A 22,709-nucleotide genomic window follows, 5' to 3' on the forward strand; every position below is an offset into this window, starting at 1 on the left:
CCTGACTCTCTACAGTAGATGAAGAATAAATAACTAAACATAAAAAACCCTTAGGAAAAAGATTGTCATGATGTCAGTGCTATTAATAGTTCAGTTAATAATTCTGTAAGAATATGCAAAAACTTACTGGCTTTTTAAAAATTTCTATTTATTTATTTTTTTTGAGACGGAGTCTCGCCCTGTCGCCCAGGTTGGAGTGCAGTGGCGCGATCTCGGCTCACTGCAAGTTCCGCCTCCAGGGTTCAGGCCAACTTACTGGCTTTTATATTTGGAATCACAACCTGAAAGGCTGCAGAACATGAAAGGAAGAAAACTCAGATTGCAGTGTTCATTCTCTTTTATGTTTTGAGTTTCCTGCAAGAGCTGTATCTGTTATTATGCAAAAACAAACAGATAAGGAAACAAGAATTATCCAGCCTCAAGAGTGGAATAAAACATGCACTTTTTTTGCTCGTAGGCATAGGTGAGTAATTCAGACACGGCTGCTGTGGGTGACTCATTTCCCCTTATGATGGAGCCTCAGCAAAAAAGTTTCACAGATTGGGGCTGATTTGGTATGAAGGGGTTGGAATCGACTGAAGGTGACCTCATTGAGAGTCTGCAGTGAAGCCGGCCTTGGCTGAATGACCTACCTGAGGCCTCCCATGTGGCCTGGGTTTCCAGGAAGCTGGGCAGTCCCAGAGAATTCAGAGCTCTGACTTGGTTTATAAAGTGTCACTTCCACAGAAACTGTCAGTGCCAAGAGATCACTAGTGCCAGGTCTGGTTAACAGGGAGGAGCCTGATCTCACCCCTCAACGGAAGGTGACGGGAAAACAAAGGAAAAGCTGTCTTCACATCAACATGGGCAGATACCACTTTAAAGCATATTCCGTAGCAGGGTTCCCACTCCAGAAGCTATGGTACAGGAAGTGTCTCCTATGGCATGGGCCAAGGGAGGGTAAAGGTGAGTTTAACATCTGTCTCGGTCACCATGAGGTTTTTCTGACAACTAAATACAAATATGTAAGGTGTCTCACAGCACAATCATGTGACAATAAATGCAGTGCCTGCCTTCAATGTTGCTCTATCAAGGAGGCTTTCCCTCCACTCCAGGTGTGAGCACGTGGCTTGCATGCCCCTCCAGCTCCCTGCACTGTGGTCATACTGCTGCTGCCTCATTCTCAGCCTGAGCATCCCTACACAGGCACAAACTCTATGGCTCAGGCTGGTCATCACTCTGGGTCCACAGTAGCTGGTCAGAGAGAAACTGTCTTCAGCCCTGCCCAGCAGGAGAAAAGAGCATTCCAGACTGATCAGCTGGGTTCCTGCCATCCAGGCAGTAGTCCTTGTCTGTCTGGAGGCTCAAAACGTGACTGTGATTCCTTTGAGGACTCCTCCCATACCCAGGCTATGGGCTTCGCTGCCCTCCTCAGGACCCATGCAGCCTGTTCTATATCTGCCTCAGGTGCAGGCAAACCTGCTTGCCACAAGCTCCCTGCTCATAGGACGCCGGAGTTCTCCCAAGGGCTGCTCTTCCTGGAGAAGAAGGAGAACCAGGCAGTAAGGTCTACCTGAGCATCATGGGAAGGAAGAGATCCGATTCTGACTCCGGTGGGCACACACCCTTGGTGCTTTGTGTCTCCTGCTATTCCAGCCACGGGAGCGGGGGAAATGTGTGAGTTGTGGTCCTAGCCGGGAATAATCCATAAAAGGTGAAGGTGAGAGAAGGACACTATGCATAGTGTCACCTTGTTATCCTCGTTGTTTCAGCGGCCTGAGTCCCGTGTTTCCTGAAAGATCTGTGGCTCGAGGTGGCACGCCCTATCAGGGGACAGGAATCAAAGAGGAGAATCTCTGATGGAAAGATTCACAAAGGAAGAGGGAGATAAAAATTGGGCAACATGCTCAGGGTGAGAACGATGGCTTTTTGTCCTTGTGATAGTTTGCTGAGAACGATGGTTTTCAGCTTCATCCATGTCCCTACAAAGGACATGAACTCATAATTTTTTATGGGCAAGGACAAAAAACCAAACACCGCATGTTCTCACTCATAGGTGGGAATCGAACAATGAGAACACACGGACACAGGAAGGGGAACATCACACACCAGGGCCTGTTGTGGGGTGGGGGGAGGGGGAGGGATAGCATTAGGAGATACACCTAATGTAAATGATGAGTTAATGGGTGCAGCACACCAACATGGCACATGTATACATATGTAACAAACCTGCACGTTGTGCACATGTACACTAAAACTTAAAGTAAAATAAAAAAAAAAGACGGCTTTGTGTCAAGGGCTATTTATTTAGTGTCTCTCGTTCCCATTATTAAGTAATTTAACAACAAAAATTGCCTTTTCTATGAATTTTCAGGAAATTCTAACCATCATTCCTTTATTAAATATCTAGATATGTACATCTACACATATGCATATACATGTGCATATATAGACATATATTATGTATATTTGTGTGTATGCATGTGTGTATATATTTATATATATATATACATGCATGTGTGTATACACACACAAGGACAAATTAAGAAATATGGGAATATAGGATACTTCTTTAATTTCTTAATAATGTCCGTTTATATCTAAAAAAAGATACCCCTAAGGTTGAACCACTAGAATCATTTTATTTTTAATGTGGAACAATAGAATGCTTATGGCCCATAAAGATATTGGATAACATATTTTTCTAGCAATATGAGAAATAAGCAAAAGTGTAAAACATTTAAATACAATAATTTAATTCAAAAAATACGAAATAATTTGTATTTTTTGGTTGCTATGTTTATCTACCAAGAAGGCATTATATTATTCTGATGTTCTTACACATTGTTGAATTAAAGCTTGTTAAATACAAATGTTATCATATGTGCAAGTAGCATATCAACATTTCTTTTTCTCTCATATATTTTCAGAAATCACTTTAAAATGTAGCAGTTCATAATGTTGACAAAATATCAAAATCTATAAACTCTGGGTTTAAAAAACAATGAAATACACAGTACACATAAAAAATAGTGTCAAAGCTCACTACTATAAGAGACAATGATCAATATTGAAATTTTCTCTTACATGAAGACACTCAAAACATTTTAGCAGTGACTAGTGAGGTTGTATCCATTCTATTATGTTTATATTTATGTTTAAAATATTGTCCTTGAGAAGGAGTGTAGGTAGGTATAAGCAGAGGTGGCTGTGCGGATCCAAGATTCTAGCCTGCCCCCTCGATACAGCCCATTACCCTAGTCCCATCCAATCTCACACATGGCCCATCATCATCTTCTGACTTGAGCCAGGAGAGAGACGGTGGGTAGAGAGGGAGGAAAGGAGTTAGTTCAGAGCATAGGAGACGTGGTCAGAGAGTTGGCAGAGGGAGGGAGGGAGGCAGATACTGTGGGTTCACGTGGTGCTTTGACAACTGTGGATTTACTTCTGAATGAAGTATGAAGTCATTGAGAGTGTGGAACAGTAAAATGATATTGCAAAATAAAATAAACTAAGATTCCAGTGAGCATGCTGGGAATCACAAACCCTCACAGCTGGGTGAATAAACAAGTGCTGCCATCTGGAGAAAAGTTCCTCAGCACACAAGAAGTGTGTTTGCCACTGTCAAGCAGAAGTCCACCTATACAGAGACACAAGGAAATGTTTATAAAGAGATCCTTATTGGGAGCAAAGTATTGGAAGCAACATAGGTGTTCAACACAAGTGGAATTTATAACACAAGTAGAAGATAAAATGCTAGCCAGTTGGAAGTAATACAACTTCTTATGCGACGCGAATAAAAATATAATTATCAGTTGAAAAACAATAACAACAAACTCCCACCAAATTAAACAAAATCAAAAGCTCTCAAGAAAAAAACAATGTGCCACTTATTTTAAAGCAGAAACATGCATAACGAATTCTTTAAGCTTATATAACGGGCTTTTTGGAAAGTAGACTGGAGGCACATTATTTCACATAAATGGGTGTCTTAGGAAGAGATGGAGACACGTATAATGGCTAAAAAATGAAATATATCCATAGAGAGGGTTTTAGTGTCTAGTGATAAAAGTACTAACAATATTATGTAATTAAATTCCAAAAAATTAATACAGAAAAATATTCTTGATTTGGGGGTGGTAACAGACGATTAAGTAAAGCGAGTCTACATGAGCTGCTGATGCAGTGGATGACAAGCTCTCTGCAGCTCATTGTTAGTGAGAAGGGCATTGCTTTGCCAGAAACCCCTTTTATTTAGATTTCTCATGGTCCCTGGGTCCCTCTCCAACACCATGAGCAGCTTCAGAAGAGGATCAGGATAATCAGTGACTCTCTGGTTACCATGGCCCAGTTGTGTCCGAGAGGTAAGAAAGGTTCGGGATCTTGGACAGAGTGGGACAGTGGGAGAAATTCCTGAGATGGCCCCAACCAGCCTGGAAACCACTCAGAACCTGCAGGGAAGTTTAGCCATGAGGGTGCTCTTGAGACTCGGTTTGGGCTGCAACACAGACCTGTGGGGACAGGGGTCACCATGAGCCAGGCCACCTCCACCCCTGGGTCAGCTCATCTCCTCCCTCTCTGCTTCGGATCTGTGAGTAACCAGCACATGGAGGCCCGGGAAAAGTCAGAGAGCAAGATCTTATTTAAATGCTGTGACTCCACCCCCATGAAGGCTTTGGGAGCTATAAAAAAGAGACTTAGGGGAGCCCAGTCTCCAAGCAGAGCTTCAGCAAGCATAGTGGGAATCTGCACCATGCCCTGGGCTCTGCTCCTCCTGACCCTCCTCACTCACTCTGCAGGTGAGAGTGGACCTTACCGAGGGATCCACACCCACCTCTGCTCCAGCTCCTCCACTCCCTGGCTCAGTGGACTCTGATCCTGCTCTCACATTCCTTTCTGTCCCCTCTACAGTGTCAATGGTCCAGGCAGGGCTGACTCAGCCACCCTCGGTGTCCAAGGGCTTGAGACAGACCGCCACACTCACCTGCACCGGGAACAGCAACAATGTTGGCAACCAAGGAGCAGCTTGGCTGCAGCAGCACCAGGGCCACCCTCCCAAACTCCTATCCTACAGGAATAACAACCGGCCCTCAGGGATCTCAGAGAGATTCTCTGCATCCAGGTCAGGAAACACAGCCTCCCTGACCATTATTGGACTCCAGCCTGAGGACGAGCCTGACTATTACTGCTCAGCATGGGACAGCAGCCTCAGTGCTCACACAGTGCCTCAGGCCAGTGGGGAAGTGAGATAAAAACTCAAGAGCTCCCTTGGCCTCACTGAACATGTGGGGACCTCACAGAGCACTGTTTAAACTGGACCCCCCCAAAAGACAAGGGATGCATTCACAATAGTGTACACTATTTAGGACTGTTAAAAATAGGAACATGAAGTGAAATTAGCAAGCCTGCCTTATTAACAAATGTGTGTAGGGAACATCATTGTTGATATATTAGTAGTTACATATATATAATACTAGTGCATGAACATACATATGCACTAGCAATTAGTAAAAAAGAAACACTAGGTTTAACTAAGGAAATATTTATTATTCCAGAGTTTTCTTATCCATTCCATTTGAAGATGCTGGGATCAAGCCACCGAGGGTGCTGCTCTCTGGCCTTGAGAATCCACTCAGCAGGGCCACCAGCAGCCCCTCCCTTCTGTGGCCTGCTCACGCCCTGTCTTCTCATTAGAATCCCCTTCCCCTCTGTCACAGGGATCCCTGGACTCCTCCAGATCCAAACATGTCCAATACATTTGGTTGAGGCCTCCTGGGCCCCACATTACTGTGTAATCTCAACACCCACACACTCAAAACAGTGTTCCCATGCGTGTTCTTCTTTCGACTCATCACTGTCCTCTAACAGCCATGGGCAGTGTGTGGAGAGAGCAGGTGAAGTTGGAGCTTTGGGGTACAGTTGACAGAGATGTTGACATTTTGAGAAAAAGAAAACACCTATATAGCTGTTTTCAGGATAATTTTCCATCAAGATAAAAATCCACGCATGAGAGCATCACTCTTCCAGTGATGAATGCATGGAGGATCCTTCTCACTCTATTGTTGGGTAGTAACACCTGGGAAACTTACTGTGTAATTTAGTGTGCAGACAGCTGGTAAACCACTCAGCTGACTCTAGGGAAGTTGACCAAACAGTGTCCCCACTGATGTGTGACTTTTCTCCACCCATGAGGCCCCACTACCCTGTCACCTCCTGAGTCTGCCTTTCCCATTGCGTTGCTTTAGATTTGAGGCACCTCTCTCTTACCTCTTTAAAGTCTTTGCCCAAGTCTGGTTCAGGAAGTGCTGATACACGGTGAGAACCCAGGGTGCATATGGATGGAGTGATTCTGTTCCTAGGAGAGCCTGGCCAGGGGATACAACACAGCTTGTGGCCATCCTCCCCGCAGTGGAGCTTCTGGAGACAGAGCTCTGAGGTGTCCCCACCACACCCTGGGGCCTTTCTCCCTCAGTTCTTTATAAAAGGGATATTTGTCATGGGCTTAGGGGAAGAGGCCGCTGAGGTCACACAAGACCTGCCTTCTTGCTCTGGCTCACAAGGTACAAGTGAGCTGTGGCCCTGGACTCTGTGTCAGTGCTGTGGTCACTTGGTCAGAACTAAGGGAAGCTCGAGAAATGTGGGTAGCTTTGATGCAGTCTGGCACCAGCAGCTCCATCCTGAAGCACTCTGAAGGTGCTGATGGCTGTTCACTGTGCTGCACCCTGAGCAGGAGGATGATCATCATCGCAGACCTAGGGTAACAGCCTCAGAGCTGAAATATTCCTCCTGGCCCTGAGAAAAGTGGGCTAAGGTTCTCCCTTCTGCGTGTGTTACCCAGTGGTTTGCCCCCCTTTCATCACCTGTGACCAACATGGGCTCATTGGGGATATTTGTGCTGTCATTTCTGGCACAAGAACCCAAAGATCTAAGACCATAAAATGCATTTGGTCTTTCATACTGTCTATTCCCATCAGGGCAGACATCTACCCATTAATACATTTTATTTAATTTTCTAGTCTAATATTTTCAGAGCAATGATGAGTAATGAGTGAGGTAAGGGGTACCTTTGCATTTTTTTGATCTCAGGGAAAATGTCCTCCATGCAGTAAGATGCTGACTCCGGACCAAGACAGGTGTGTGTGTGTGTGTGTGTGTGCGCGCGTGCACATGCACACGTGCACACGCATGTGTGTTACCATATCATAAACAAATTTATCTGTTTCTGTATTCTTACCTGATTTTTATTAGGGATAGATGTTAAAATTTGCCAAACACATTAAAAATCTATTGATACAATATGATCTTTGGTTGTGATATAATAATATGGTATTATACCAAAACTTTTATTAATGTTGAACCCAACCATTATTTTAAGTATAAATCCCACTTGACAATGGTGTATAAATGTGTAAATCTGGTGTTGAAATCAGTTCGTTCCTCAAATTTCCTGGCTCAAGTGATCCTCCCACCTCAGCTCCTTGAGTAGCCGGGATTACAAGTGGGTGTCACCATGCCTGGCTAATTAAAAACAAATTTTATTTGTCTCAACATATTGCCCAGTCTGGTCTCGAACTCCTGGGCACAAGCGATCCTCCTGCCTCAGCCTCCCAGAATGAGTTAACATTTTATTTTAAAATTTTGCATTAATATGTTTATTTTATTTTTTATTTTTAAAATTTTAACTTTTATTTTAAATTCAGGTGGCACACGTGCAGGTTTGTTACAAGGGTATATTGTGTGATGTTGAAGTATATAATTTTATCTTTTTAAATTGCTCTTAATACATATTTTTAATTTAAATTTCAACTTTTATTTTAAATATAGCAGGTACACGCGCAGGTTTGTTACATGGGTGTATTGCACCCGGGTAGTGAGCATTGTACCCAACAGGTAGTTTTTCACACCATTCCCTCCTCTCCCTCCCCCTCCTAGCAGTGCCCAGTGTCTATTGTTCTCATGTTTATGCCATGCGTGCTCAATGTTTATCTCCCACTTAAAAATGAGAACACGTGGTATTTGGCTTTCTGTCCCTGTGTTAGTTGCCTAGGATTATGTCCCCCTGCTGCATCCATGTTGCTTCAGAGGACATTATTTTATTCCTTTTTATGGATGCATAGTATTCCATGGGGTATATAAACTATATTTTCTTTATCCAACCCACCACTGACGGGCACCTAGGTTGATCCCATGTCTTTGGTATTGTGAATAGTGTGGTGGTGAATATACAAGTGCATGTGGCCTTTGGGTAGAATGATCTATTTGTCTTTGGATAGATACCCTGTAACGGGTTTGCTGGGTCAAATGGTGGCTCTGTTTTAAGTTCTTTGAGAAGTCTTCAAACTGCTTTCCACAATGGCTGAAAAACGGTGTATACGTGTTTTCTTTACTCTACAGCCTCACCATCAGCTGTTGTTTTTTTACTCTAATTATAGCCATTCTGACTGGTGTGACATGGCGTCTCATTGTGGTTTTGATTTGCATATCTTGATGATTAGTGATGATGAGCATTTCTCCACAGTTTTGTTGGCCACTAATTTAGTGCAGTTTTAAGTTCATAGCAAAATACCGAAGAAGGTAGAAAGATATTCCCTATCCTCCCTGGCTCCACACATGTCCAGCCTTCCCCCTTATCAACGGGTCCCATCAGAAATGTACATGTCCTGTAACTGATGAACCACATTGACAGGTCATTATCACTACAAGTCAGTATTTTCCTTAAGGAATTTTTCTCGCTGATGCACATCCTATGGCTATGGGTTTGTGCAAATATATAATGACATATATCCACCATTACAGTATCATGCAGTGTATTTTCACTTCTCTACAAATCTTCTGGCTTTACTGATTCATCTCTCTCTCTCCCCTAACGTTTGGAAGTCGATGACTTTTCTACTTTTTTCCTTTGTTTGACTGTAATATACTTGAAATTATTTCCCCCCTTTTTGGACTGTAATATACTTGGAATCACATATCATGTCATTTGCAGGTCAGCTCCTTTTACTTACTAATAAGCATTTAAGTTTCTTCCATGTCTTTTCGTGGTTTGATAGTGTGTTGTCCATAAACATGTAGAATATATTAATATAAAGTACTTTGGAGCTGATCACATCACTGGCCATTCAGGTTTTTCAATTACTGTTTGTTGAATGACAGTGACCAGTCAGATGACAGGAAGTCTTAGACCCCCTGAGAACACAGAAGATGGACTGAGGATGTCAGGGTCACCGAGGACTGCACTGGGTGCTCTCATGGAGGGCTCAGTAGGGGTGTCCTCTAGTTCCAGTGAGCCTGGACTGTGATGGGCACTCAGAGAAGGGTCCTCTCTAGCCTAGCAGAGCCCCTGCTCACAGGCCTACCAGCTGTCCCAGCAGCTTTCCCTCCCAGGTCCTTCCGTGAGGCAGACAGAGTCTCACTGCCTGTTGGCCCTTCCTACCCACAAGACCCTCAACAAAAGATCCTTATTCAGTGCTCAGGGAGAGGTGGGGCAGATAGCAGCTGGGGCCACACCTGCATGACCAGCTCCTCCTGGCTGAGGCCTACAGCAGGTAATAAACTCAGTCCATCCCACTGGACCAAAGGGGGCTGTGTCCACCATGGCCTGGACCCCTCTCGTGCTTGTCCTCACTCCCTGCACATGTAGGGAAAAGGCCTAGAGACCTGGGGCAGTTCCCAGCTTGTGTCAGCCCCTCTGGCTCAGACTTGCCAACAGCTTAACCCTGGCACCTGCTCCAACAATGTAAATGTTTGCATTTCCAGGTTCCCTCTTCCAGGCTGGGCTGACCCAGGTGTCCTCACTCCCAGCGTCTTCATGCAGATCAAACACTCACCTGCACTCAGAGCATATCGGCTTTCATATCGGTGGCAAAAATACCTTCTTTTCCCTACAGAATCCAGGGAGCCCTCCAACTATGTTCTGAGATTATGCTCAGGCTAAAATGAGTACCAGGCCTCTGGGGTCCCCAGACAATTCTCTGGGTTGAGAGGCTCCTCCAGAATCTCAAGTTATTTGGTCCTCTCTGGCCTTCACCTTGAGGATGGAGCAGATCATCTTTCTCAGATGGGCTGACAGGGCATGGCTTACACTGTGCTCTAGGCCAATGGGAAAACCCCCTCTGCTTGTGCTGCCTGGGCTCCCACTAGGCCCCTGCTGTTTGTGACAACAGCCAGCACTGGTGGTGACAGCTTCAGCCATGTATGCCCTACGGTGAGAGTCTGCAGCAGCCCTTCCACGCAACTATCACTTGCAGAATGTCTGCATCATTGCTAATAGCACATTCTGAGCCTCCTCACGTTTCTGTGGGCAACAATTTCCTTCCCAAGACGTGCACATGACACAGGAGATTTATTTACCAAATAAGTTTATTAGGAATCCAATTATAATTAGAAGATATTCATCAGTGATCGGGGGAAATATCTGGTATAATTAAAATAGAATTTGATGAAAGTATAAATAAAGAACTAAATTATGAAGGTGTGGGCAGAGAGTCTGGACACCCTAAGGGAGATGGAAAACCATTCATCCTTGCCAGGAATGAATGTCTCTGGGATGCTTCTCTAACAGGAGGAACCTGGAGACCAGGAACCTGGAGAACTAGCAGCTGGGTGACTGGAAAGGAAACCATCTAGGGTGGGGTTGGGTCTGCAAGGCAGGAGGTGTCTGGGCAGAGAAAGCAGGGCTGGGGCGGAGGGTCCTGCCTCATCCCATTCTCCTGCTCACTCCTTCCTAGATCCCTGTCAGGGCAGTAACCATGAGCAAGGCTTGAGGCTACTTCTTATAAACAGTGGCCCTGGGCACATTCCTTAGCTCACCTGAGCCTCAGTTTCTTGATGAGAAAAAATCGGGACAATAGCAACCAACCTATCTCAGAGGGCTGCTGTGAGACCCTGAGCCACTGTTTCTCAAACTGCCCCTGAGATCACCTACAACAGAATGGCTATAGGGTGAAGTTTGAGAACTGCAGTACAGGTGAGGTGGTGCGTGGGGCAGGCCCTCCCACACTGTAAAGTGCAGTGTGGTGCGGAAAAAGCTGATATTCCCTCAGGCATCCTCAGAGGGGGCCCAATTAGACTCTTGAGCACTGATTCCATTCAAGGTCTGCAGCTTAGAGAGGATGGCAAAGTGAGGCACCACCAGGAGCTTGTCCCTATGGGCTCCAGGCCAAGGACGTGCCTGGAGATGACTCCTGCCTTGTGGCGCTGTCACTGCCTCACTGTCCACATTCCATCACGCCTCAGATCCTGGCTTCCACCCTGGTGAAAGGAATCTTTCAATATCACCCACCCAGCCACAGACTCTGCTTCTCTGGCAAGGCTGCACCCCTGGCTAGGTGGGCAGGGCCAGGGGCTCCTTGAGACAGTCTGCAGCCACTGACCTCTCCAGCCTCCAGGGCAGAGGTACAGTCCCATGGAGCGTGGCTGATCTGAAGGCAGTTCTGGCCTAAAAGGGGTCTTGTCCCTTCCTTGTCCTCATTGCTCCCAAGGCCAGGTTGGCAGCAGTAGCAGCGGGGTTGGATGCTATTGGATGGGAGAAGGTGAATGGACTCGGAGTGCAGAATCAAGCTGCGGAAGCCAAGGGCCTTGAAGGAGGGTCACACACAAGGGACAATTGCAGAGGAAAATAAAGGAACACTTTGTGATTATCCCTGCCTGTGGCTGAAAGCGCAGTGCAGAAGCATAGTAAGGAAGGACTTGGTGGTCTGGGTTTAAGACCTAGGAACCGTCTCTGCTCCTCCAAGCCTGAGTTAGCCCTATAACCTAAGGGTCCTGGAGGTCTTGAAACCTTCTGCGGAGAAGGCTCCAGGTCCACTGGGCCCTGTGGGTGGAAGAGCAGAGTCACAGCCCTGCACTGGGGACCTAACAGGTGTGGCCTTGCTAGGGCCCCAGAATGGGACCAGAGTGGGTGGGAGGGGGCAGAAGCTCTGAGAGCATCCCCTCCTTCCTGAAGCCTGTACTTCTGAGACACATCCCAGGACCCTCTATGTGGTTCCCCACGTCTCTGTGTATTTTCATTCGGCTTCGAGTAGCTCTCCAAACTGTGTTCCAGGGAACCCCCGTGTTAACCTGTGAGGGCCTCCAGGAAGGGGGTCCAGGTGGGGTATGCTTGGTGGGCTCTGGGTTTCCTTACAGGAGCTCTCATATAAGTCCTGGTGCGGCCTGGGAATCTACTACTGAGTTGGGGCGGGGGCGGGTCTGAGTCCGAAACATTCCCGACCTGCCCCTCAAAGAAAGGTCCCACTGAACAGTCTGGAAAGCTGTTTTGCTGAGCTCCTGTCATCACTCAATGAGGCATGGGCGGAGTGTGGAGGGAGTTTCCAACACACAGTGGATCCCGCACAGGTGTCTCTCCTCGGGTGGCTGGGGAGGGGAGCACAAGAAGGCACTGAGGTCAGAGGGCAGCTGCCACCAGCACCTGGCACCACATGGCAGTCTGGCCTACAGGGTATTTTCTAAACCTGGCATGTGAATGGGTTCCATGGGGGCACCCAGCTGCCTCTAAGACCATAAGGGCTTGTTGTGAGAAGAAGAATTGCAGCAGGCCCTGGGAAGCTGCCAGATGCACACGGGCACCATGTACAGGGCTTCTCAGAGATGGGAGCAGGGAGCAGGGGACGGAGAAGCGTGGGGTCAAGAGGGTGGCCCTGAGCAGGGGGCTGCAGCAAAGACCAAGGGGATTCATAAGCCAGATCCGGGGAGGGGGTCTCCCAGCCCCACCTGCTCCACTAGACTCCTCTCCTGCCGGAGCCACAGCTGTCAAGGCCGCCTTCCTTAAGGCATCAGGGCCACTGCTTGTGCACACAGCTACCATCAGCAGCACGGATTGAGATGGGGTGTGAGTGCAAACTGGGTCTATTCCCCAGGGCTTCAGGGTTGGGGCATCCCTGCCCGTACTGCCAGGGTGTAGGGATAGCAGGGAGCACTCTGGGCACATGTATGCAGGCTGAAGGGAGACGTGTTGGGTTTCGGAGAGGGAAAGAGGGCCCCACAGGTGCCTAGGGACACGGTAACTCTCTGACATCGCTGCACCAGCAAAGGGGCCCCAGCTCTGGATAAGATAAAATGCATTTTAATAGTTTGAAGTGCCATGAGGTGTCTGCATGGCACTGCAGCCTGGGTGAGGGAGGACAGGGCCATCATACAAAGTAGGCGGCCAGGGCTGACATCTTGTCCTTGGGCCATCTGGGGTTGGGCTTCCCAGGGGGCCTCCTGGCCCGGCCCCGCCCTCGACCCTGCCTTCTCCCTGGTCCACCGCGGTGCATGGGGTGGCAGGAGGCCGCATGCTTCAGCTCCACCAGCTCCTGGAAGACGGGGTCACAAAAGACGCAGCCCATGTGCTGCGTCTCATCGCCCGGGAGTGGGGACTTGGCCTTGTTGAAGTCCACATCAAGCAAGGCGGCCTCACAGACACTGCAGGCGTCGGCGGACACTCGCACGCGGTGGGCGTTCTCGAAGCAGTGCGCTACCACGTTGCACTTGTTGCAGGCCACCTTCCACTCGGGGCCCGAGGTGGGGTCCAGCACCAGCACCCCGCTCTCACATTCCACGCACTGGCCGATGCCCAGCATGCTCATCGAGTGCTGGCAGGAGGGGTGCATACACTCGTTGCAGCCCATGCCTGGTGGGAGAAGGGAGCCCTGTAAAGGCACGCCCACTGTGCCCACCTGCCCTCTGCTGCCTGCTCCCAATGCCTCAAGCTCCTGGATCCCTCGTCCCAGCAGAAGGAACTCTTCTTGGCCTTGCTCTTGGGGACAGCCTTGCTCATGTTTCGGCTCCTGGCTGCCATTACCCCCGTTTTCTGCTTACCTGAAACCTCCTCAACTTTCAAGGCCCCTCGCTGGCGCCATCCCAGTGGGTTTCAGCTGACTCCATCCCCCCTTTGCTTTGCTGCCAGCTTGTTACTGGTAATGCCACATGACCCTCATGTCACTGGGCCACATGGGACCACCCTGTCAGCTACTCTGGCGGCAGCAGGAGGGCAGGGATGGGGTCTCACTCCCCCGGCAGCCTGGGTGCAGACTGAGGCCTGAGGGGGCTTTCTGCAGAGCACACGGTGAATGTGGGCAGACGCCTCACTCCCGCTGATTCCTGGTCTGGCTCGGTGCTCTGTCCTGCCTGCCTGGACATGCGCTCCCTCCTCCAGTAATGAGGACGAGGATGAGGATGGAGGACAGTGGTGGACGCTGACTGGGGGTGCCCGCTCACCGGGTGGGTCCCCCGACTGCTGCATCCTCTTGCTCACTCAGCTCCAGAGGGAGCACTGCACACCTGTGCCCAGGTCCCGAGGGTGGACTAGGGTTGCCTGCTCGATTCTGACACAGAGAGAGGGTGGCACCACTGGCTGAGGCCTAAGCAGTGCCCCAGCTACATCCAGGGTCTCTCGTCTCAGTGCCAATGAGTGCAGGAAAGGCCAGGGTGAGGGGTCCCCTCAGAGTCCAGCCTGGTGCGAGGCAGGGGTTGGCACTGAACAGAGACTGCAGCTACCTGTGGACAGGAGGGAGCGGCTGCACTCACCTTGATGCTACTGTTCAACAATGGATTGCTGTTGGGCCTAACCAACTTTAAGACTTGGTGGGCTTGACACAACTTACCTTGTGATAGGCAGATGTGAATGTGTGGTCAACAGGTATCTCATGGTCCTCCGCCAGGGCCAACAGCACTGCAGAAGTTGTTTTACAAAACACATGTAATTCATTACTGCAGACTGCACTTAGCCCTGCTAAGTGCAGGGCTGAAGGGCCTGTGCTGTGATTCTCCCACTGGAGCTCACTGCAAATTCCACATGGCATCTTTTCTTACCACCGACCCCTCCAGTCCCCTAAATTCTGCCGAATCTTATGGCCCAAGCAGCAGGGCTGTTTTCACTGCAGCCTCGTCAGGCAGCAGATGACTTTTCTACGCCAGGCTGCATTCAAAGGTGGCAGCCTTCTGTAGACCAACGACATAGGCCAGAAGTGGAACATGCTGTTCCCAAAATCTGAAGAGTTCTGCCAGGCATTATGTTTGGACGATCTGACCCATCCTGCCTTGACCACTTAGGCACTCAAAACTGTACTCACGTGACAGTTCCCTGAATCTTCATACAGATTATCTCCTACCCTTTATAGTGCATGTTTCTTATGAAGGCCTCCAACATGCTAGCCATTTCCTACTAAACTAACTCAACTAGCATGATGTCAACAACACAGTCAATCAATGGGATATTTTGTGGGGTGCCCAGATGGCAGAATGCTCCCACATCAATAAAACTCACCCTTATCTAATCTTCATGTTCTGGTCCCCCTCTATTACGCACCCTCATGATCCAGTCCCATGCCTAGTCCCTTGACTCCTGCTGGTACCTGCTGGTTAGGTCTTACGGCTCCTCTGGGGTGTAGTCCCTTTTCTTCCCCTTTTAAAAAATGTTTTGAGACAGGGTCTCTTCCGTCCCCTAGACTGGAGTGCAGTGTCATGATCATGGCTCACTGCAGCTTTGACCTCCTGGGGTCAAGTGATCCTCATGTCTCAGTCTCCTGAGTAGCTGGGACTACATGTGTGAGCCACCAAGCCTGGCTAATTAAAAAAAAATTTTTTTTTTTTGTAGAAGTGAATGTTCCGCTATGTTGCCTAGGTTGGTCTCAAACTGCTAGGCTCAAGTGATCTTCCTGCCCCAAACTCTTAGGCTCAAGTGATCCTCCTGATTTTCCTTATCCCCTTGAGCCTCCTGAAGTGCTGGGGTTACAGATGTGAGGCACCTCACCCAGCCTTTTCTCCCTTCTCAAAATGAGCACATCTCCTGCTGTGCTGTGCTGGGACTTAACCTTAGTTCTAGGCCAAGAGGGAAATTGGGCAAGATGGTGAAGAAGGCATATTTTGTCTTAGTGAGAGAAGCCTCTGCAAACAAAGGAGTTTAGCTCTGAATCGGCTGAGTTTAGTCCACTTCTGCAGGCTCAGGGGATTAAGGAAAATCAGTGACTTAAGATTTTAGAGGCCTCAATCCAAATAACTCTATCAATATATATGGGGGTGTTGGCCGGGCACGTTGGCTCACGCCTGTAATCTCAGCACTTTGGGAGGCCAAGGTGGGTAAATCACTTGAGGTCAGGAGTTTGAGACCAGCCTGGTCAACATAAAGAAACCCCGTCTCTACTAAAAATACAAAAAAACAAAAAACAAAAAAAAAAAACCCTGGCGAGGCATGGTGGCACACGCCTGTAGTCCCAGCTACTTGGGAGGCTGAGACTCAAGAATCTCTTGAACCTGGGAGGAGGCAGAGGCTGCAGTGAGCCGAGATCGTGCCACTGTGCTCCAGCCTGGGCAACAGAGCAAGACTCTGTCTCAAAAACACCAAAAAAAAAAAAAAAGAAAAGAAAAAACCCTGACTTTTCTCCAGCAGTCTGGATCAATCACCCCAAACAGTCCAGTGACCCCTGATGGCTGAGCAGCAGCACTAGAACCCCAAATTTCTAGGGGCAGACCCAGCTTCCAGTTTATTAAGTTCCATGCACTTAATTCTTGTTCTGCTTGATTTTGGGTCAGCAGTTACATGAACTCATATGTTTCTCAACCAGTGTTCTGGAGAGCTGGCTCAGTGCAGGGCTGTGGTTTCAAAGTTATTCAAGCAATGCCACCAAAAGCCTGTACCCCAGAATACCTGCCATAGGCCGTCCTGTCTATCCCTGAGACAGTCCCTTCTTGTTGAAGATGAAGCACTTTGGCCCGTAGCTGGTTGCCAGAGCTTTCAGAAAAGCATCGGAGTAAAACAACCATCTCTGATGACAAAAGACTTAAAATGGCTGTGAAGAGCTCTATTAATTCCTCAAATATTCATTGCTCTATTTTTTATCTCCTTTTATAACTCCTACTGCCAGGCTATTGGCCTTTCTACTTCTATCCTCTCCCCGACATTCCCATCTTAGTAAATGACTCCACAAGTACTTCAGCTCCCATTCAAGGACCTTGGATTACACTTGTGTCCTCTCTCTTACTCAACAGCCCATCCTATGCCAAGTCTCACCAATTCTTCTCTCTCTCTACACACACACATATACAAACTTACTTATAAACAATTATTTCAAAAAATCTCTCTTCTGAGGTTCCAGCTTTCTTCTTCTTCTTTTTTTTTTTTTGAGACTGAGTCTCGCTTTGTCACCCAGGCTGGAATGCAGTGACACAATCTTGGCTCACTGCAATCTCCGCCTCCTGGTTTCAAGTGATTCTCATGCCTCAGCCTCCTGAGGAGCTGGGACTACAGGCATGCATCACCACGCCCAGCTAATTTTTTTGTGTTTTTAGTAGAGACAGGATTTCACTATGTTGGCCTGGCTGGTCTCAAACTCCTGACCTCAGATAATCTGCCCACCTTGGCCTCCAAAGAGCTAGTATTACACGATGAGCCACTGTCCCCAGCCTCTCTCTCTTTTTTTTTTTTTTTGAGACAGGGTCTTATTCTGTCGCCCAGGCTAGAGTGCAGTGGTATGATCTTGGCTTACTGCAGCCATGATCTCCCAGGCTCAGGCCATCCCACCTCAGCCTCCTGACTAGCCGGGACCACAGGCATGCCCCACCATGCCCAGCTAATCTGTGTATTTTTTTTGTAGATACAGGGTTTCACTATGTTGCCCAGGCTGGTGTCAGGCTCCTAGGCTCCAGTGATACTCCCACCTCGGCCTCCCAAAGTACTGGGATTATAGGGGTGAGCCACCACACCCAGTCACAGCTTTCTTTTTAGAGTTCACCACAGTTTGAGTGATTATTTGGAATTTTTAAGTGGCAAAAATTACAACAATATATTTGTAAATGAAAGAGAATTGTGAAATGTATTTGAAATTTTAACTTTAAGATTTTCTTTAAAATACCCATAGTGAATGAAGAGTATCAAAGTAACTATTGTTTAAAAAATGGGGCTTCATTTGGGTTAAAACACAAGAATGATGAACATGATCACAATTCTTCAAAGTGCTTGCTTGGAATGATACAGAGAGGATTAGGAAATACAAATAGTTTTTTTTTTGTTTTGTTTTGTTTTGTTTTGTTTTTAGAGATAGGGTCTCACTATGTTGCTCAGGCTGGTTTCAAACTCCTGAGCTAAAGCAATCCTCCTGTCTTGGCCTCCCCAAGTGCTAGGATTACAGGCGTTGAGTCACCACTACTGGCCAAGATGCTGATCTTTTTTTTTTTTGTTGCCCAGGCTGGAGTGCAGTGGCCTGATCTCAGCTCACCACAACCTCTGCCTCCCAGATTCAAGCAATTCTCCTGCCTCAGCCTCCTAAGTAGCTGGGATCACAGGCATGCGCCACCACGCCCGGCTACTTTTTGTATATTTAGTAGAGAGGGGTTTCTCCATGTTGGTCAGGTTGGTCTTGAACTCCTGACCTCAGGTGATCCACCCGCCTCAGCCTCCCAAAGTGCTGGGATTACAGGCATGAGCCACCGCGCCCAGCGATGCTAATCTTATGAAAGACAACCAACAACAAATTCTGAATACTAAAGTGTGCGAAATGTATTTAATTCTTTTCATAGCACAGATGAGTTAACCCACGATGTGTTGTCCCAGGCACTATGGAGTCATCTTGAATTTCATGTTCTAAACAAACACCCTTGGCCTGGAGGAATGCACCTGCATATCACGACAGGACCTAGTGTCTCAGATTTAGTCCGGCAGCTTTGAATTTTGAAATCCTCTTTGGAGCTTCTTCTGACATAGCATCTTTTCTCTCTGGGAAGGTAGGTGACACCTGAAGAACAGAGGCATGGTGTGGCGTCAGAGATGGAGGTAAGAATTATTTTTCTACCACAATCCCAGGAAAAGCCTCTCCTGTTCCTGGTGAGGGTGAGAGCTCTGGCTGAGGATGTCCTCTTTCTTCTTTCTTCTCCAAAGAGGATTTTTCAGTCTCTCTGCAAATGGCTGCTTCACAGCCAGGGTTCATCGAAACCCCTGGATCGTCATGGCCAGTGGTTTGCGTCTCTCCAGCGCCACTCCATACGAGGGTCTTTCTGCATCCTGCTCTCATGGTGGACTTCTGAGGGCCATGCTCCTCATTTGCAGGGCTCACAAATATTCTGTAAATATCCACCAGTGTTCTGATAACGGGGTGACCCAGGACAAACTGACCATCTCCAGGGTTCAGGTCCCAGGCATGTCTAGCTCCCTCTTTCCTTTCACTGAAAACTAATGTCCTGTTTTTTTTCTGTATCTATATGGACTTTTCTGGGTTCAGTGGTGTGGGACAAATAGATTGTTGGTGAAGACTCATCTTCATCTCCTGAACTGCCATCATTGCAGTGTTCAGAGTGGGGATGGTGCTTGGAATCATTCCCTTGACCTTGCCTTCGACCTTGCGTTAGTTTTGACTTTAAAATGTCCTTATGAAAATTCCCCCAAGTACGGAAGCCCATAGTCTCATCAGAGATCCCACCTTTTCCCTGTTCCCCTCCATTTTTTTTTTCTTTTTTGAAATGGAGTCTCACTCTGTTGCCCAGGCTGGAGTGCAGTGGCGTGATCTCGGCTCACTGCAACTTCCACCTCCCAGGTTCAAGCGATTCTCCTGCCTCAGCCTCCCAAGTAGCTGGGACTACAGGTGCCCGCCACCATGCCTGTCCAATTTTTTTTATTTTTAGTAGAGACGGGGTTTCACCATATTGGCCAGGCTGGCCTCGAAATTCTGATGTTGTGATCCATCTGCCTTGGCCTCCCAAAGTGTTGGGATTACAGGCGTGAGGCACTGCACCCAGCCCCTTCCCCTCTGTTTGTGAACTCCACCCCAGGATCATGGTTGAGTTCACCCAGCAGGTTTTCTTGCCTCTCCAGTTCTTCCAGTCGAGCCTACAGTTCCTCATTTGTAAGTAAAGCATCCTTGGACTTGAGATCATTTTCAAAACCTGAGGTTTTGGATTTTGAATCATGTTTATGTGCAATCCAGGGTTTTCTCTTTAATTCAGACTTGTTTTGAACATGTTTTCTTAGGTCAACAAGATCTCCATCCCCATCACCCCATCCCTGCAGATCTGCTGTGAATGCAACTTTAGATTCAAAGTTTCTCCTGGGTTTTGTAAAGTCATATAGTGCTTTCCTCACACACTCCTTCCTATGCTCCACTAACCCCACTGCTTGCTTTGCAGAGCACTGGCAAAACCAGTTGTCCCCGAGGAGAAGAGTGATTTTGCTGGTATCCACAAGCCTTCCTGGTATGAAGGCAAGAGGCCCAGTTGGCACCATGAGCTCATAAGACAGCCTATTGGGCAAGGTTTGGAGTCACTCTTGGAGGGTATTACAGTCCCCCTTTACCTTTTGCCAGTGTGCAATTTCATCTTGGCACCTAGAGATCATCTTTTCCTGTCCTCCTTGGAGCCTCACAACCTGTTGAGGATGCAGCTGTTTGAAGGCGGCTGAGGAGGCTGCACGGTGGGGCACACGGTGGGGCTCCAGGGCTCCTGGTTCTGCGTGTGCGCTGTGGTCGGCACTGTTCAGGCTGCTGCCCCCAGTCATGGAGACTGCAGTGCCCAACTTCCTCCAGCTGAGTCCTCATGAGATCCTTCCTGCAATCAGTGCTCCCAGCTCCTCAGTCCCTTCAAAAGATAAATCATTCCAGAGATGGATGGTGGTGATGTAGCATGACAATGTGGCTACTTTCAATGCTACCGAACTGCATACCGAAAAATGGTTAAAATGCTGAATTTTATGTTATGTATATTTTACCACATTAAAAAAAATATTAGCTGGGCACAGTGGCTCACACTTGTAGTCCCAGCACTTTGGGAGGCTGAGGCAGGAGGATTGCTTTTAGTCCAGGCATTTGAGATCAGCCTGGGCAACACAGTGAGACCCCATCTCTACAAAAAAACTCACAAAATTAGCTGGCCAAGTTGATTGTGTGCCTGTAATCTCAGCATCTCTGGAGGTGGAGGTGGGGGGATCGCTTGAGCCCAGGAGTTTAAGGCCTCAGTGTACTGTGATCACACCACTGCACTCCAGCCTGGGTGGCAGAGCGAGACCCAGTCTCCAAAATAATAATAGTAATAAATAATAAATAAATAAGTGATAATAAATAAAAATATCCACTTGGGATAATTATCACAAGAACTTTGCTGTGATGGTTGTGATTTTTTGGAACAAATTCTCATGGTTCTAACTAAACCAAATCAAATACAACATTGATTTGAACGCCCATGCTCACAGCAGCCTTATTCACAAAAACCACAAGGTAGAAGCAACCCAAATGTCCATCGACAGATGAATGGATCAACAAGATGTGGTCTCTCCACACAAGTCAGCCTTAAAAAGGAAGGAAATTCCAACACATGCTACAACATGGAGGAACCTTGAAGACTTTATATATACTAAGGGTACCCACCCCCTACCTCACTGTATTCATATGTTGAAATCCCAACCCCCAAGCTGATGGTATTAGGATATGGGATTATTAGATTCAAAGTTTGGGACATAATTAGGTCATGAGGGTGGAGCTCCCATGATGGGAGTTGTGTCCTTATAAAAGGGATTCCAGAGGCCCCTCTTACCCCTTCTGCCATGTAACAATACAACAGGAAGTCAGAAGTCTGTGAATGAAAGAGGGCCCTCACCAGAACCCAACCATGCTGGCCCTTCATCTTGGACTTCCAGCCTCCAGAACCATGAGGTATCAATGTCTGTTGTTTATAAACCACCCAGACCATGGTACTCTGTTATGGTAGCCCAACCTCGCTAAGACACTAATCAAAACAAACCGGTCCACAAAACGACAAACACTGTATGATTCCACTTACATGAGGTACCTAGAGTAGTCAGATTCCTAGAGACAGAGTAGAATGGTGGTTGCCAGGGGCTGAGGGGAGAGGGAAATGGAGAGTTGTTTAATGGCATGGAGTTTTAGTTTTGCCAAATAAAAAGTTCTGGATTAGTTGGACAACAATGTGAATGTACTTAACGCTTCTGAGCTGTACGCTTAAAAACGGTTGCCTGGGCATGGTGGCTCATGCCTGTAATCCTAGCACTTTGGGAGGCCAGGGCAGAGGACTGCTTGAACCGAGGAGTTCAAGACCAGCCTGGGCAACATAGCAAGACTCTGTCTCTACAAAACATTTTTTAAAAAATTCACCAGGTGTGGTGGTGCACACCTGTAGTCCCAGCTACTTGGGAGTCTCAGGTGGGAGGATTGCTTGAGTCTGGATGTTCGAGGCTGCAGTGAGCTGTGATCACACCACTGCACTCCAGCCTGGGCAACACATAGTGAAGCCGTATCTTTAAAAAAAACAATGGTGAGACTGGGTGCGTTGGCTCACACCTATAATCCCAGCACCGTGGGAGGCTGAGGTGGGTGGATTGTTTGATCCCAGGAGTTTGAGACCAGCCTGGGCAATGTAGCAAGACCCTGTCTCCACAAAAAGTTAGCTGGGCATGATGGTGCATGTCTGTGGTCCCAGCTACTTGGGAGGCTGAGGTGAAAGGATTACTTGAGCCTAAAAGATTGAGGCTGCAGTGAGCTGTGATTATGCCACTATACTCCAGCCTGGGTGGCAGAGTGAGACCTTGTCTCAAAAAAAAAAAAAAAAAAAAAAAAGGATAAGGTGGTAAGTTTTATGTTATGTGTATTTTATATTTTTTTTATTTTTTAAAGAAACAGGGCCTTGCTTTGTTGCCCAGGCTAGAGTGCAATGGCTATTCACATGTGTGATCATAGTGTACTACAGCTTCCAACTCCTCAGCTGGAGTTGAGGTGATTCTGCCTCAGCCTCCCGAGTAGCTGAGACCACAGGTG

The 22,709-nt window shown here is 47.6% G+C and overlaps 1 protein-coding gene across 1 annotated transcript; it reads right to left on the reverse strand.

The window, feature by feature from the left end:
• Nucleotides 1–13,026: 13,026 nt before the first annotated feature.
• LOC115931973 (DNA topoisomerase 3-beta-1-like) lies at nt 13,027–20,440 on the reverse strand. Its single transcript, XM_031005690.3, has 3 exons — nt 20,240–20,440; nt 20,055–20,136; nt 13,027–13,591 (listed from the first exon to the last, which is right to left on the reverse strand). The coding sequence occupies exons 1-3, from the start codon at nt 20,438–20,440 to the stop codon at nt 13,110–13,112; spliced, it is 765 nt and encodes a 254-aa protein (XP_030861550.3). The 3' UTR covers nt 13,027–13,109.
• Between the last annotated feature and the right edge of the window lie 2,269 nt (nt 20,441–22,709).

The sequence above is a fragment of the Gorilla gorilla genome, chromosome 23 (genome assembly GCF_029281585.2).
Source record: "Gorilla gorilla gorilla isolate KB3781 chromosome 23, NHGRI_mGorGor1-v2.1_pri, whole genome shotgun sequence".
NCBI lineage: Eukaryota > Metazoa > Chordata > Mammalia > Primates > Hominidae > Gorilla > Gorilla gorilla.

What these genes read in the sequence shown, in the direction of transcription:
- LOC115931973 (XM_031005690.3), bottom strand. Translation starts at nt 20,440, where the DNA reads ATGACTGGGGGCAGCAGCCTGAACAGTGCCGACCACAGCGCACACGCA. An exon ending in AAATTGCACACTGGCAAAAG is followed by an intron (nt 20,137 to 20,239) that starts GTAAAGGGGGAC and finishes CCTTCATACCAG; the next exon opens with GAAGGCTTGTGGATACCAGC. An exon ending in TCTGCAAAGCAAGCAGTGGG is followed by an intron (nt 13,592 to 20,054) that starts GTTAGTGGAGCA and finishes TTCTCCCACCAG; the next exon opens with GCATGGGCTGCAACGAGTGT.